Here is a 15,146-nt window from a genome sequence, read left to right as displayed (position 1 = left end):
AAACAAAATTTTATTATTAAAAATAATTAAAAAACTGTACTAAATTTATTTTAAACGTTGCAAAATTTTGAATTTGTCGAATGAAATATTTTCATTTGTTAAGGATTTTTTTTATTTATTTATTTTTTTACTTTTTTGAAGTTTAAATTTAAAGTTGTACAAAATATTTATTATTATAGAGAAAAAAAATGAATTGATTTATGTTATATTAAAAAAGGGTAAAAGAAATTAAAAATTAGGAAAATCCGTGCAGTTATTCGTATGTGCGCCTGGTTCGAAGGCCACCAGAACTGACCGAGGACAAGTGGACAACCAGTTGGGTGGTTCGTTCCTCTACAATAAACATATGCAGCAATATTTACAACCGGACAAAATGAGCACGTGTCACCATCACAGAACATCTCTTTAAATTATACGGTGATGGCTGGCTAACTCAAGAGGGATTGCAGGGGAGCCAAACCCCAGCCAGTAATTATTTACACCCTTGATCTGACCATTTTTGCAATCACCACTGTCGGATGCAATCGAAGATCTGGTAGATAAATGAGACGTGGGGCGGAATGATCCCCACAGCAGCCTATCTTGGACTCTCTTGTTTCAGCTGCTTCCAAGTCTTCCATCGACAGCAATGTCTCAACCATAGCTGCAACCTCAACCCTAAACCCTTGAATTCCACTCAATCCTCTCCTCATCTTCGAAAACGAAAGACGACCCAGATCGCATATTATTGAAATCTCCTTCTGGGGCGAAGGAGAATTTCTCTCTGCAAACCACATGGGTTCGGATTCACTGTCCATCTTGAACGCGACGAAGGCGACGCCAATTCCAGTCCAAGAAGAAGACCCACCGAACCAATCCACTGCTCTGCTCTCCTTCAACACTGATTCTTCCTCTGGGCCTCCCCAGAAACCCACCACCACCATCGTCTTCATCTCCCTTCTCCTCATCACCTGCATTGCTCTAGCCGCCGCCAGCGCCTTCGCCTTTCTATTCTTCTCCTCCCCCAGTTCCCAGACCCCCTCCACCGCCCACATCGAGTCCACGGCACGGCCGTTATCCAAGCTCCATCATCCGGTGGTTATTCTGATTTCGTCTGATGGGTTTCGATTCGGGTACCAGTTCAAGACCGCTACGCCCAACATCGGCCGTTTGATTAAGAACGGGACTGAGGCCGAGCACGGTCTGATTCCGGTGTTCCCGACTTTAACTTTCCCGAATCATTACTCGATTGTTACTGGTTTGTACCCGGCTTATCATGGTATAATCAACAATAGGTTTGCGGATCCGCACACTGGAGAGATCTTCACTATGGCGAGTCATGAGCCCAAGTGGTGGTTGGGTGAACCATTGTGGGAAACCGTGGTTAATCATGGGCTCAAGGCTGCTACCTATTTCTGGCCTGGTTCTGAGGTAAAGAAGGGTTCCTGGAATTGTCCTTTGAAATTCTGTAGGAATTATAATGGTTCAGTTCCATTTGAGGAACGGGTTGATACTGTTTTGGGGTATTTTGATCTTCCAAGTAGTGAAATTCCTGTTTTTATGACACTGTATTTTGAGGACCCGGATCATCAAGGTCACCAGGTTGGACCTGATGATCCTGAAATCACTGATGCGGTTGCTAGAATTGATAGGATGATTGGACGGTTGATTCAAGGTCTAGAAAAGAGAGGGGTGTTTGATGATGTTACTATAATTATGGTGGGTGACCATGGGATGGTTGGTACTTGTGATAAAAAGCTGATCTTTCTCGACGATTTGGCACCTTGGATCGAAATTCCAGGGGATTGGGTTCAGTCGCATACCCCTTTGCTTGCAATCCGCCCACCCCCTGGGGTCTCTCCATCAGATGTTGTTGCGAAGATGAATGAAGGATTGAAATCAGGAAAAGTAGACAATGGGAAGAATTTGAGGGTGTTTCTTAAGGAGGAGCTGCCTAGTCGGCTCCATTATGTGGCAAGTGAACGAATTCCTCCAATAATTGGATTGGTTGAAGAGGGGTTCAAGGTGGAGCAGAAGAGATCGAAGAGGCAAGAATGTGGAGGAGCACATGGATATGACAATGCATTTTTCTCAATGAGGACCATCTTCATTGGCCATGGTCCAGAGTTCGCCAGGGGGCAGAAAATCCCTTCTTTTGAGAATGTTCAGATATATAACTTGGTTACTTCAATTCTCAAAATACAGGGAGCTCCCAATAATGGGACACAATCCTTTCCACAGTCTATTCTTTTGTCTAGTCCCTAAATTCCAACTTCCAGGCATTACCTGAGTGGTGCCAGCTGCTTGAGTATGAACATGATGAATCTATTGCAAAGCCATATGCAGTCTACTCAATTATTTGTTTTCCATTTAGTTGTGGAGACAACGAGACTTCGCATAAAGGTAGCAGTGTTAGTTGCCTCACAAATGCCATGAAATCAATTATTGATCGTCCATAGTTATACTAATAATGGTATTCCCTGTGTTTACCTGGGTCCAGCTTTTCATTTATCATGATCTCGCATGTAAGAATAGATCCCAACCCAGGATCAGAATTGTGACTATGTAAAATGTTATCATGCTTTTCCTGACACAGAGACTGCATGTGTGGTTAGATCTTTGATGTATGGATTATCTCATTTTGGTGTTCTTTTCTTTTGGGGTTTTAAATGCATATGACTGACTCCAGTGCTAGATTAAACATGTCGTCTGAGATGTGATTGTAATATATGATCAGATTGCTCTTTTGTTTCATCTGTCATTTTTTAAGTTCGTGTTCTTAGCGCTAATATTTGGTACCAGGGAAGACAAGGGGTAGGTCTAAAGGTTGGGTTAGGAAATTTGAAGTGGGAGAATGCTTGTCCAAACTGCAAGGATGGGAATATGGGATTTCATGATTCTTATTCTACCTGACTGGAACTTCTATTTTCAATCTTTGAATATGTTGCATCCACTCCCATACCGCCTTTCTATGGCAATAATCTTTGCCTAGTGAGGATTTCCCATGCCACTCTTATGAATGATGTTCAGGGAGGTTATAGCAACACCAATATAGTAGGAAGAAATCTGTCTCTTTCAGATCTAGTATTGATGAAGGGACAGAAAATTTTGATCTCATCCATGAGTTTTTGTCATCCTTCCTTGCCTACGGCACAGGAGGAGATTTCTGAAATTGTTAAAATTAGGATTTGCATCTTCCATGGAAGGAGAGTCGCCTGCTTCAAATTGTGTTGGGAGCTTCATTTTCTAAGGAGGGATTTTGTTCTGCCTATGAAGTCATACATAGTTTTGTCCTATCATCCTATGAAAGAATTCAGAGATTGAAATGATCAATTCTTGTTTTGTTTTGGTTAAAACATAGCATGCATATAATATTGAAGAAAATCCCACATAATGAATTGGCCGCACTTGTGATACAATTTAATTGACTTCTTAGAAGTTAAAAGCTATTATCTAATCTCATTTACAAGTTCTATAGATGTGTGTGATTGGTATTAATGGAGGTGTTTGTCCCTTTAAATCATATACAAATTCTTTTAGGCAGAATGCTTAGTCCAAATGAGAAATGAGTCATCTTCCTATTAGTTGAAGGCATATCTCCCATTCTGGTTTAATGAAACTAGGAAAAGAGTAAGGGCATGTTGGGTAATATCTTCAAAAGTAATTCTCAAAAATGGTTTTTAAGAATGATTTTTAAAGTAGTTTTTGAAGTATTTCTTTATGTTTTCAAATATTTTTTTAAAAATAGCTTTCACATGTATTGTTTTATTTTCAATAATTTTTTATATTAGTACTATTATTTTTTGAAATAATTTTTAGAAAATAATTAAAATATATTTTCAAAAAATAGTCTATTTCTCAAGAATGCAAACATAATTTCATATTTTCATATTTTTATGTTGTCAAAAACAAAACAAAGTTTGGGGGTAGTTCCAACATAGTCTAATATTTCAAAAAAAAAAAATTCCATTTAAGAATTGTATTCATTAGCATTTTGACCATGGAGACATTCTTGGAAACACTCCATTGGGACAGGATACTGAAATCTCACCATCAAAGAGTAATTATATTTCTCTTCTCTTCTCTTCACTCAGAAAAAAGGACATCTATGAAACTCAAAATAGAAACGTATCTTGGGAGACAAGCAAAGAATTACAACTTGCCTTCCCCCACAGCATTAGAAGAAGGGCATAACAACAAAATTGGGGAAGGCCAATTTTGAGTAGAACATGGAAAGCGTGTTAAATTCACATATGAAGGCGGCATCCAAAAAACCACACCCCATTTGGGTTGGTAAACTCTTTTGAGTTTTTGGTTTCAAATTCTTTTTAGGTCACTTTTTCAAAATAGTTTAAAATAGTCTCTTTTTTTTTTTTTTTTAATGAAGTATAAGTAAATAGAATCAAAGTATAAAAACATAAATATATAAATAAATATGATTAAAATATAAATAAAATTATATGAAGATATATAAAAAATAAAACTTAAATTAAGTATAAACTAATGTGACAAAATTATATGTATGTCATATTGTAATTGATTCCATGAAATCCAAGGTTTTGAGTTTTATTCATATAATTTCGAGTTTCAGGTCTCAGATTTCAGGCTTAGGGTTCGGGTTTTGGATTTTGATTATAAGGTTTCGAATTTCAAGTCAACACTTTAAATTATATTATTAGTATATATTTTTAAAATATGATTTAAATTTTCTTTTTTTATAAAGAAAATGCTCTCACCAATGGTTAGTCTTCTAGTACTTTCCCTCAAAAGTAATGTTTTTTTTTATAAAAAATAAATAAAATTGAATTCACATCCCTTTTAAAGTATTTGCCAAATTATAATCTCTATTTTTTTTTAAATAAAAGGATTATTTTTAGTGGAAAGGCTGTGTACAACTTACAATTTGTTTTTGTAAGCTTGAGTTTGACTACTTAAATTCCCTCTTTGAACTTAGAAAAGTCACACCTACCGACCTTTTTCTGTACGATCTGGTCCACACACGAGCTCAAGGCTCGACATCCCCACGGCCTAAAAAAAATCTCTATTTGTATCAAGTCATAAACAACAAATAAACCCCAGGATTTCAGTGGCCTTTTCGCTGAAGCCCGTGCCTATAAATATTATATAAGTTTAATTTTGAATAGAGGCTGTCCATTTTCTCTCTCCTTCTCTCTTTCTCCAATGGCTGATGTTTTTAGATTGTCTTCTTCTCCGTTAACCTCTTTTTCCTCGTCTTTGAGTTCTCTCCAACCGGGTCTTGTTCCCACTCAAAAACTAGACAAGAGGATTTATTCTGTTGCAAATTGGGGCGTTGCTCGCCTTGCTCTCAGGCCCAGTAAGAGGCTGCCTTCCTTCAAGGTAAATTATTTTTCCCTTTTTATGTAGTTTTGAGTGAAATTTTGAGGACCCATTTGGTTGAACTGTTTGATTATACAGTACTGTGCTGCAATAGGGTATTTTGTTGGGTGTTTTTGATTGAATATTGGATGACTTTCTAGAGGTTTTTTTTGTTATCCACCTGCTGTTCGTAAAAGGGGTTTGTTGGATTTGAATGAGTTTGTGCTGATTTGCTGGCCCTCTTTGATTGCCCATTAGAATTGAGAACATTGAAGGGTTTAGTTCCACATTGTGTACTAAATTTAGGGTTTTTATGAACTTTAACAAGAATATGGTGTCAGCCAACTATACTTTGGAATCAACTTTCTAGCTGCCATTTACAGGCAGAAGCATTGCTAATTTTTGAATTTTCAGCAATTTGGATGGTATGCTGTAAGAATTTTGATCTGCTCCTTCTGGGATGACACTGAAAATATTCTACAAAATTGTCTCAAGCGCTCAATGCAGAACCTGCTTTGTCATTTAAATCAACAAAGAGCAGTTATTGATTGAAAGTGTGTGCATGCCCTGAGTTCTATTTTTGGTCCATGCCATTGTCTCTTTGTTGACATTTATTTCCTAGGTCTCGACTATACGACAAAAACATAATTGGAATGTTTACAAAAATTGAACTCCTCTTTGGATGCTTTTCTAGAAACATGTTTTCTTTTTCAAAATTAGGAAACAAAAAAAATAATGATAACAGTATCATGAACAACTGTAGAACACGAATTTGGTGCATGTGTGTTTAATGGAAGAAATCAAAATAGAGAAGTCAACAAACCAGATATCATGAAGCAAAATGAAAAGAAGCTTCTAGAAATAGAAAATGAGAAATAGTAGTTACCACCAAACAGGCTTTTAGATCTTAGATGACTTCTTTCTAAGGAAGCTTCTTCTGTAACGCTTACTAACCTGTCGGCGTCTAACTTGGATAGAGCTCAGAGACCCAAATTATAATCTTGCTAGTAAAAACAATACAAACATGTCCAAGTGATATAATTCTTTACTATGTTTCGTTAGATGTATACCTACATGAATGTCCTTTCAAGTGGGAAAAAGCCTCCTTAAATAGGATTCATTTTTGCCTCTTAAAATCCCATTGCATGTTTTCCTCCCAGTTGCCCTTTTTAATGCATAACTTATAACCCCAAGATCTTGACAAAAAGTGTTTGAGATGACCTATTAAAAATGACATCATCAGGTAAAGTATGACATTTAATTTGTATTTTTTCTAGCCCAAGGTAAGACTTTTCCTGTTTTCCTTCTCTTGTTAATCATTTGACTGGAAATTACTTTCTTTGCACTGCTGATTTTCTCATTGTTGTCCTTTGCCCATGAGAAAAACAATCCAACCTATTACCCTTATTTATGGCATATTGGGATCCTTAGGATTTGTCTAGGGGACTCAATTTAATTTTATATTTTCTACTATCTTCTGCGTATTTTGATTTCCTCAAATTTTGATCCGTATAACTGCAACTTGTTGCCTGGGTTGTTAAAATACTTTTGGCATATTGGTGTGATTGGATGGCTTTGGTTTATTTAAGTTGATCTGTTGGTGAAAATATCATGTCCATAGGATTATGCCCACGGCTATGACCGCTACAGCCTACACCTAAGAGACCTGAACCCATCTCAACATCACTATCATCTTGGCAGTGCTTACTTTTCTAATTTATCATAATGATTAACATAAGAAGAATGAAATTTCCACAAACACCAAAAAGATTAAATCCATATTGAATAGAATCCATAAGGTACACCCTTTTCCTGGAAAAATGAATCATACTTATCAACCTTTTTTCTTGTGTATGGATTTGAAAAGTTATTTTCACAATGCCAGTTGCTGTGATGTTCCAACCTGGTGTGATATTGGACATAGAACCTTTTTAGATACATTACTACATAATAAGTTGAATTAAACATCTCTCACTTGAGAATAGAAGGAGCTTTATTGCCAAAGTCCCAAGTAGTTAGGACTGAGGCTTTGTTAATTCATGCTGGAAACAGGAGCTTTATTCCAGAATGTTGCTTCTGAAATGCTAGTATTTCACTTCACTTATTCTATCTTTCATGTTTCCCTTATTTTGAACTCTCTTCCTGTAGTTCGAGATTAACATTGGGACGCATTTCTTATTGAAGGGTTACACTTTGTAAATTTTCAGTTTGATAAGGATAACTGACTTCTCATTGAATTCCGCACTCAATTCTACTTGCAAGGATAGGCTAATAAGATCTTTTTGTGTGTCTGATGCTTCTTCAGGTAAATGCAAGAGTTGCTGAAACTGAGCAGCCAAAATGGTGGGAAAAAAATGCGGGACCAAATATGATCGACATTCATTCTACACAAGAATTTTTGGGTGCTTTGAGTCAGGCTGGAGATAAACTGGTTATTGTTGAATTTTACGGAACTTGGTGTGCTTCTTGCCGGGCATTATTTCCCAAGGTAATTTCAATTTGTTATATCTGTATTCATCATCATTCATTGATGGAAATATGCTCTTATATTCTTAATATAATTTGGCTTGTTCTTCCCTTTGAGAAATTCCAAAAGTGGTTCAAGAGAAATTATTGTATAAAACTATTCAATGTATGTGTCCTTTACTACCTCAATCAGCAGTGTGCCAAAAGTATTATGGGGGAGTGTTAGGTGACTTGAACTATGCATGGATAGTCTGCAGGAATAGAAGCTATACAATAATGGCTGCTTATGGAGCAATTAGATGTCCCATTAAAATTGATTTAGTCCATTTTTGTGTTTTGCATTGGATTTGAAATAAATGCATTTTCACTCATCTAAAAACTAGAGCATAATAGTATTTTAGTAAATGAAGATATATCTATGTTTTCAACGGCATTCATATTCCAATTTGTACTTTCATTTAAAAAGCTATGAAAGGACAATGGAATTGATTTAATTTGCTACAAACTTTGAACTATCCCCTTTGGAAATTAAATTTTCATGTATTTTTCTTGATGCTTCTGAAATTACCCTTTTAGAGTTGTAAGATGATTGTGTCCTGATATATTATCTGCAATCCATCTGTCAGCTCTGCAGGACTGCCGAAGAACATCCTGAAATCTTATTTCTAAAAGTCAATTTTGATGAGAATAAGCCAATGTGCAAAAACTTGAATGTAAAGGTGCTTCCTTACTTCCACTTCTACCGTGGAGCCGATGGGCAGCTGGAATCCTTTTCATGTTCACTTGCTAAGGTAATCAACTTATATTAACTTTCTTTTTTTCATTTTGACATGTGCAATCACCTGTTTTAAGGTGTTTATGGAACCTGGAAATAATAATTCTCCATTTGGTCACTGAAAAAGTGGAAGGAAATGATTTTTTTTTTTATCTTACTATTAGCGTTTTAAAGGTGAAATGTTAGGTATTTTACTCCCTATGAAGCTAGGTTTAATCATGTAAGTGTTTTGATATTTCTTAAATATTAGGAAATTAACTAAAATGGTATAACTTAACTTAAAGTTAAAGTTAAATGGGTCTTTCCAGAAACTGTAAAGGAGGTCTTAACTAGCTGGAGGGGCCCCTTTGTGGGGAAGAAAAGGAAGAAGGTTTGGAAATCCATCCCGTTGTATATTTTTTGGACGGTTTGGAAGGAGAGGAATAGATTAGCTTTTAAGGGGGGGGGGGGGTGTTGAATATTCAGAAACTAAAGAATTTTTTTGTTAATAATTTATGGAGCTGGGCCAAATTGTATTTAAGTGAGGAGTCTCTCTCCCTTATAGGCTTTTTGGAGTGGGTAGCATCCACTTAAGGGGAGGTGAATCCTTTATGGTTTTGTTGTTTTTTTTAGGCCTTAGCCGCCTTGTATACCCCCTGTATGCTTTGTGGCTTTTTACCTCTTTCTTAATGCATTTCTTTTTTACTTATCAAAAAAAAAAAAATCATATTATGATTATTAACGGAGCACCTAGAAAAGGACAAAACATGGTTATATCATGGAATATGATTAGGCATTAAAAAAATTAAAACAAATGAAATATGATAGAATAATTATTAAAAAAACATGGTTAGTCACTTCAAGATTTATTAAAAAAAATGGAGAAGGATTGTGTGACGTGTGGGCCTCACACGGTAAGGCATAAATAGGGGGAAAAGGCGAACCTTTGACTATTTTGCTGAAGAGGCAGGGGCCCCTGTGAGAACCTGCTAAACTTTTAAAGCCCGAGCCTTCTTACAATTGCCTTGCCTTGTGGTGGGATATTCTTACACAAATTTATTTGGAGTCTCTTCTCTCTTTTTGTTCTTTTTCATGCTTGCAACAATCTGAGTTTACCCATAAAAGAATTGGCATGGATCGAGGGTGTAGAGGGTTTACCGCCTTTTTTTCCCCTGAACCCCCTATCCTGGACTAGAGAAACAAATCAATAAAAAAAACTAGGAAAAAGCTACAAAACAAACAAATTAAGAATAAGCAGAAGTTTAACTCCTCGAAAGTCATTTTTCAATTTGTATCAAGATTTTTAACGTATATAAACCTTGGAAGAAACTGTGATGAATTGAGCGGTGTGGACAAGCAAAACTCAACCTGATTTGAGGAAGAAATTCAAAGAAGAGCTTGAAGAATTCAAAAAAACCTGGTTGTCCATCATTTAATTGATATGTATATCTGTATGGCATGCCAGTGACAGATGATCAAATCTCTTTTACTCTTGATTTACACGTAACATTTTGAATAACTGACATGTTCTACACTTTAGTTGCATACTGATGTTTTATGTTCAAAATCATTTGCAGTTTCAGAAAATAAAGGATGCCATCCGAACACACAACACAGCTCGGTGCAGCATCGGTCCACCAAAGGGAGTTGGAGACCTCAGCCTGGAATCCCTCTAAGCTCCAAAAGACAAACCAAAAGAGTCTTCTTCAACTCAGGACACTCTCAATTCAGTTATTTATCTACCAATGTGTATTCCCATGTTTGGTGCCCTTCTAACAAACCCTTATGGGAGCTATTTACTCTTATCCTGTAAATCTCTATCTCTTTCTGATACAACACTAAGCACAAGCTACAGCATTCTTTTGCCATTCTTGTTCACCTCATCTTACCTTCTCTATAGAGGTCTCTGAATATCATGTTCCTGGCTCTTACCAATGAGCTGGGTATTCTCGAGCAGGGCCATCTCAAAGTAAGAAATGTTGTGTTGCAGGCACTGGACAAACACATTTACAAAAACAAACTGAAAGAGGATTTTTTTTATTTTTTTTTCAGAGAAAGGGGTGCTTCACCTTTGGAACTTTTAATTGCTTTGTCTTGAGATGGCCAAAACCATAATTCTGGCTGATTGATTTGAAAAGTTTCATTCAACATGAAAAAAATTCATTGTATAATTTAAGATGACTGTTGGGTACAACAATGTTGCTCTTAAACCCAGGATGGGTCACCTAAACGATGGTGGTTGAATATCATGAAAGACTTAGGTGGTGTTTACTTTTTGGAAACTCATAATTATGTTAAAATCTCGATTACATGCGATTATTTTTCATAATCAAGAGATAACTTTTTTTTAAACAAAAGTTGTTAAAAATAAAAAGTCATCAAATTATAAGGCAAAAAATAACATAATTCTCATATTCTTTTTAATTAATGGTAGAACAATAACGTAGACCTGGGCCCAGAGTATTGCTTTTTGCAACCCCAAAAATGGGCCCATTCAAGGCCCAACCCAACTCTTTCCTTCCCTGACTCTGCCATTTCTGCTTCCCCCTCTCTCTCCCTCTCTCAATTCCTCAAACCGTAAACCCTCTCCGGTGGGGTCGCCGATCGGGAAACGTACCATTTTTTTTTCACAGAAATGAAGGGACGAATTTCGAATTATGTGTTGAGGAAGTACGCCGATTATTTCTACACAAAGTGGGAAAAAAATATCCTCTGGAACCAGATCGATCCCTACAGGCGACCAAAGTCATTCACCCCACTCGTCTCCATCTATATTGCCGCCTTCTACACTGGTGTCATTGGTGCTGCTATCACTGAGCAACTTTACAAGGTTTTATTCCGCTTTTTATTTGCCCTTTTTTCTTTTGCATTTCAAATCCAAACGATGGAAATTTAGGTTTTTATGCTTATGTTCGATTTAATGGGAATACAGATTGGTTTTGGTTGGGATGTAGGTTATCTTTTAGTTTAGGGGATTGATTTTTTAATTGGTAATTAGGGTTCAAGCTTAAACTTAGAGATATGTTGGGGTTTTTGGATTTGAAATCACTGCTTATATACCTGGTATTGGCCATAATTCACAAGAACATTCTGTAGTCTTAGGGTTGGAATGGTTGTGGTGTTTGTAGGTTTATTGTATCATCCTCTTATATGTTGGGGTTGGAATTGTTGGTTGGTTTTGGGTGGGAAATGGGAATTTGAATGTGTTCATGAGTTGATGCTAGACTTTGAATCAAATCCTGAGATACCCATGATAAGAAATTTTAAGAACATGAATCCAGTAGCCCAAACACGATTTCCAAACAAGAACATCCATGCCTAAGCTGACAATGGTTCATACCAAAATGTAATGTGGTTCAATAGTATTTAACATCCAGAAAACTGGAAAGTAGAATGCAACCCAAGATGAAATATCACAAGTACAGCCTCATGTAGGATAATTGCAAGGAAAAATATGACTGAAATCCTAGTTATCGGGCATTAACTTGTAATGCATGCATACATAAGCACCTTTTACAGAGATCAAGTTAGTTGTATAGTTGTATTAAACCCGGAGCAGTAGCATGATGAAGCAAGAAGTTTTCAGGACCTGTCTTTAAGAATATTGAATTATTATTCCTATTAATAGCACTTTACCAGCCGGTTGAGGAGCTTTCTAAACATTTGTAGTTAGGTTTGGAATGGAGAGGAGTGGCCATGTTTTTTTTTTTTTTGAGGATGTGTATTATATACCGAGTTCCATTAAAGAAATTGGTGTAACTCTGTTCCATGTGAAGTATACACAATTGAGAAAAACAAAAACAAAACCCTAAACTGTACGATATCATATCAAAAAATCCAATAAGTTTTCATTAGCATAAATAGATTGCTTGGAATCCAAAAGAGGAACATACTGATGAACAAAATTTAGGCTTCCTAGCGGTCATACCCTCCCATATATAATGCTCTTCTATTTCTCTATCTGCACAATCCAAAACAATAAGTGGAGCTGTCTCCATATCCAATCCTCAGAAGGTAGGCAGTTCCCTTATGGGGTCAAAAGCTTGCCTCCTGTATGTCCAATTTGATCTCAATAATTCGCAACTAGTTTTTGCCATGTCATCCTCAACAAAGAGAAATGGATATTGCTCCCTCTACTCTCTTTAACACTGGAAAAAAAAAAGGGGCATAGAGATGGGAAAATGCACATGTTACTTGGCTTTGTCAGTCAGTATTTTGTGAACTTTGTTCTTTCATAGCTTTTCTTCTGTCCAGGGGGGAAGGGATTGATTGATGGGTACATCCTTGTTTGAAACCAAATATGTCCAAAGTATTCTAGTTTTGTTTCAAAATTTTCCAGTCAAATACCTTTGTAAAATTTTCAAGTATAATCATCTTTCATTCAAAGGGTCATTGAAATGTTAATTAATTTTTACAGAAAGCTTAAGAATTGTGGTTTGTGATATTGAGCAGGAAAAGTACTGGGAAGATCACCCGGGGGAAGAAGTGCCTCTGATGATGCCATCGTTCTATAGGGGACCTTGGAGAGTAGTAAGGGGAGATGCCCTCCGGCCTCCCAGTCAGTCAAATCCATAAGCAACCCTGCTGGAGACCTGTGTTGGAGTTTCTTCCATCTTCTCAATTTTTTTTATATATTTTTTTTTTTTGGGTATCTATGTATGTTTAGAGTTTGATGATTTGCAAATGGAGAACATCTCCTTGGCTTAGAAATAATTAGAGCAGGGCCTTGATATGGTCACACTTATTTGCCATACCAGCCAGTTTGAAATAGAAGAGATTTCCATTCAAAATCCATTGGTCAAAAAGGAAAGCAAAAATAAATAAATAAACAAATCTAACAAAAAAAAAAAAATGAAGAAAGGCCTTGATATGGTCACGCTTGATATAAAAAATTCCGTTGCCGGGAATCGAACCCGGGTCTCCTGGGTGAAAGCCAGATATCCTAACCGCTGGACGACAACGGAAGAATGTGAAAACGAATGATTCAATTATAATTAAATTAGATTAGTTACGGAAAGGGTCTACCTATATCCGATGTGCCTCAGCTACATTTTATAAACTCTCTTTGTTGTTCGAAGAAGTATAGGGTGATTTCTCCCCTGGGTTCTGCTACTGTGCGTCGCACCGTTTTCATCTCTTTTCTCTCCGATGTAATTTCCGGCGACTCATTGGAATATGACCACGTACGGAACCATACCGGCGGGAACGCCGGTATCCCCAAGCCTAGGGTATATTTCCTTCGCCAGGGAACGGATCAGATCAAGCCTTGGCACACGCCGGCCATGGAAGGAGATGGTCCACCTCCGGTCACTCTCCATTCCGGCCAACGCTGCCGAAGCATTCCAGAGAATCAAAACCAACGCTGCCTACTTTCGGATGAACTACGTCATCGTCATTCTCTTCATCCTCTTCCTCAGCTTGCTCTGGCACCCAATCTCCCTCATCGTCTTCGTCGTCACAATGGCCGCCTGGCTCTTCCTTTACTTCCTCCGCGACGGACCCGTCGTGATCCTCGGGCGCTCGATCGACGATCGCGTGGTGATGGTTGTTCTGGCAGTGGTCACCATCGTTCTGCTGTTTTTGACGGATGTGACGATTAACATTCTGGTGTCGCTATTGATTGGAGTGGTGGTGGTTTTGACGCACAGTGTCGTGAGGATGACTGAGGATTTGTTCGTGGATGGAGAAGATGGTGCGAGATTGCGATTGAGAGATGCTGCTAGTTCTTCGTTTTCTACAACGTAGCAGTGTGATGCGGTCGTTTCAGTTAAGGATTTTTGTAATTTTTATTTTATTTTCATAAATTGGTATTTATTGATTCTTTATTGAATGCAGACTTTCCTTTTCCTTTCTTATCTCTGGTTGTTGTTGGATTGAAAAGAAAACGAATTCATCACTGGAGAATTTCTATTGTTAAGGGCTTGAAAAAAATTTAGGCATTTAAATCAAACTGCCATGAATGTCTAAATTAAATTATCCATTAAAGTCTCCTTTTTTTTTTTTTTACCTGGAAATAAAACAACAGAAAATGAAAGTCGATTAATGCGAAGTCCACTGAATTGCTTGTCTGAGAAGACATGATGCGTAATGCACAATTGTGCTTTTGAATCTATGCTACATTACACCTTATATTTCTTAGGGCATCTCATTCCTGCATGTGAGTTCTTTCATTAGTAGCAAGAAAACACAATTAGAATTTGCCTTTTTTGCAGCTACGATTCCCCGTCAATCCTTCTCCTTTTCATTCCAATATCTTGTGGATTTTTATTTTTCATTTTTCTGAATTTTATATCAGAAACAGGGTTTCTCATTACGTGATGAATCAAGAAGTACACAAAAGAATAGAAGAGAAAAAGTAAATACAAACAAAAACAGAACAATACAAACTGAGAGGCATAAAATCCCCAATATAAGCCTCTGAACCACAAAGGAATCAACTCAGCTACATGGGTGGACGAGTGTATGCTTCTTTCTTAATGAAGGAATCTGGGAATGTCATTTGTTTTATGTTAAACTGATGAGCTAAAACTTTATTGAACTTTTAAATCTCCTTGGTGTTAACACATGCTTTTTTCTTGATGCTTTGGCAAAAAAACAAGTCATCCCAAAA

General features: G+C 36.9%; 4 protein-coding genes and 1 non-coding gene across 5 annotated transcripts; 4 read left to right on the top strand and 1 right to left on the bottom strand.

Annotated features, from left to right (window-relative positions):
• The first annotated feature begins 505 nt into the window (after nucleotides 1-505).
• On the top strand, nucleotides 506-2,731 carry LOC117925448 (ectonucleotide pyrophosphatase/phosphodiesterase family member 3). The gene has a single exon (XM_034844455.1). It carries the CDS (start codon nucleotides 775-777, stop codon nucleotides 2,242-2,244), a length of 1,470 nt encoding a protein of 489 aa, XP_034700346.1. The 5' UTR covers nucleotides 506-774; the 3' UTR covers nucleotides 2,245-2,731.
• A 2,349-nt stretch (nucleotides 2,732-5,080) lies between these two features.
• Nucleotides 5,081-10,573, top strand: LOC117924451 (thioredoxin-like 2, chloroplastic). The gene is made up of 4 exons (XM_034843053.1): nucleotides 5,081-5,337; nucleotides 7,622-7,804; nucleotides 8,409-8,573; nucleotides 10,114-10,573. Exons 1-4 carry the CDS (start codon nucleotides 5,161-5,163, stop codon nucleotides 10,210-10,212), a joined length of 624 nt encoding a protein of 207 aa, XP_034698944.1. The 5' UTR covers nucleotides 5,081-5,160; the 3' UTR covers nucleotides 10,213-10,573.
• A 537-nt stretch (nucleotides 10,574-11,110) lies between these two features.
• On the top strand, nucleotides 11,111-13,284 carry LOC117924453 (uncharacterized protein At4g29660). Its single transcript, XM_034843055.1, has 2 exons — nucleotides 11,111-11,366; nucleotides 12,989-13,284. Exons 1-2 carry the CDS (start codon nucleotides 11,172-11,174, stop codon nucleotides 13,109-13,111), a joined length of 318 nt encoding a protein of 105 aa, XP_034698946.1. The 5' UTR covers nucleotides 11,111-11,171; the 3' UTR covers nucleotides 13,112-13,284.
• Nucleotides 13,285-13,428: 144 nt separating this feature from the next.
• Nucleotides 13,429-13,500, bottom strand: TRNAE-UUC. The gene has a single exon. It is a non-coding gene; the product is annotated as a tRNA-Glu (tRNA).
• Nucleotides 13,501-13,596: 96 nt separating this feature from the next.
• LOC117925417 (PRA1 family protein F3-like) lies at nucleotides 13,597-14,486 on the top strand. The gene has a single exon (XM_034844421.1). It carries the CDS (start codon nucleotides 13,712-13,714, stop codon nucleotides 14,279-14,281), a length of 570 nt encoding a protein of 189 aa, XP_034700312.1. The 5' UTR covers nucleotides 13,597-13,711; the 3' UTR covers nucleotides 14,282-14,486.
• Nucleotides 14,487-15,146: the final 660 nt, after the last annotated feature.

The sequence above is a fragment of the Vitis riparia genome, chromosome 11, assembly GCF_004353265.1.
Source record: "Vitis riparia cultivar Riparia Gloire de Montpellier isolate 1030 chromosome 11, EGFV_Vit.rip_1.0, whole genome shotgun sequence".
Taxonomy (NCBI): domain Eukaryota; kingdom Viridiplantae; phylum Streptophyta; class Magnoliopsida; order Vitales; family Vitaceae; genus Vitis; species Vitis riparia.
Note: the sequence above shows the minus strand (reverse complement) of the source record. Positions and strands in the feature narration are given on the sequence as shown.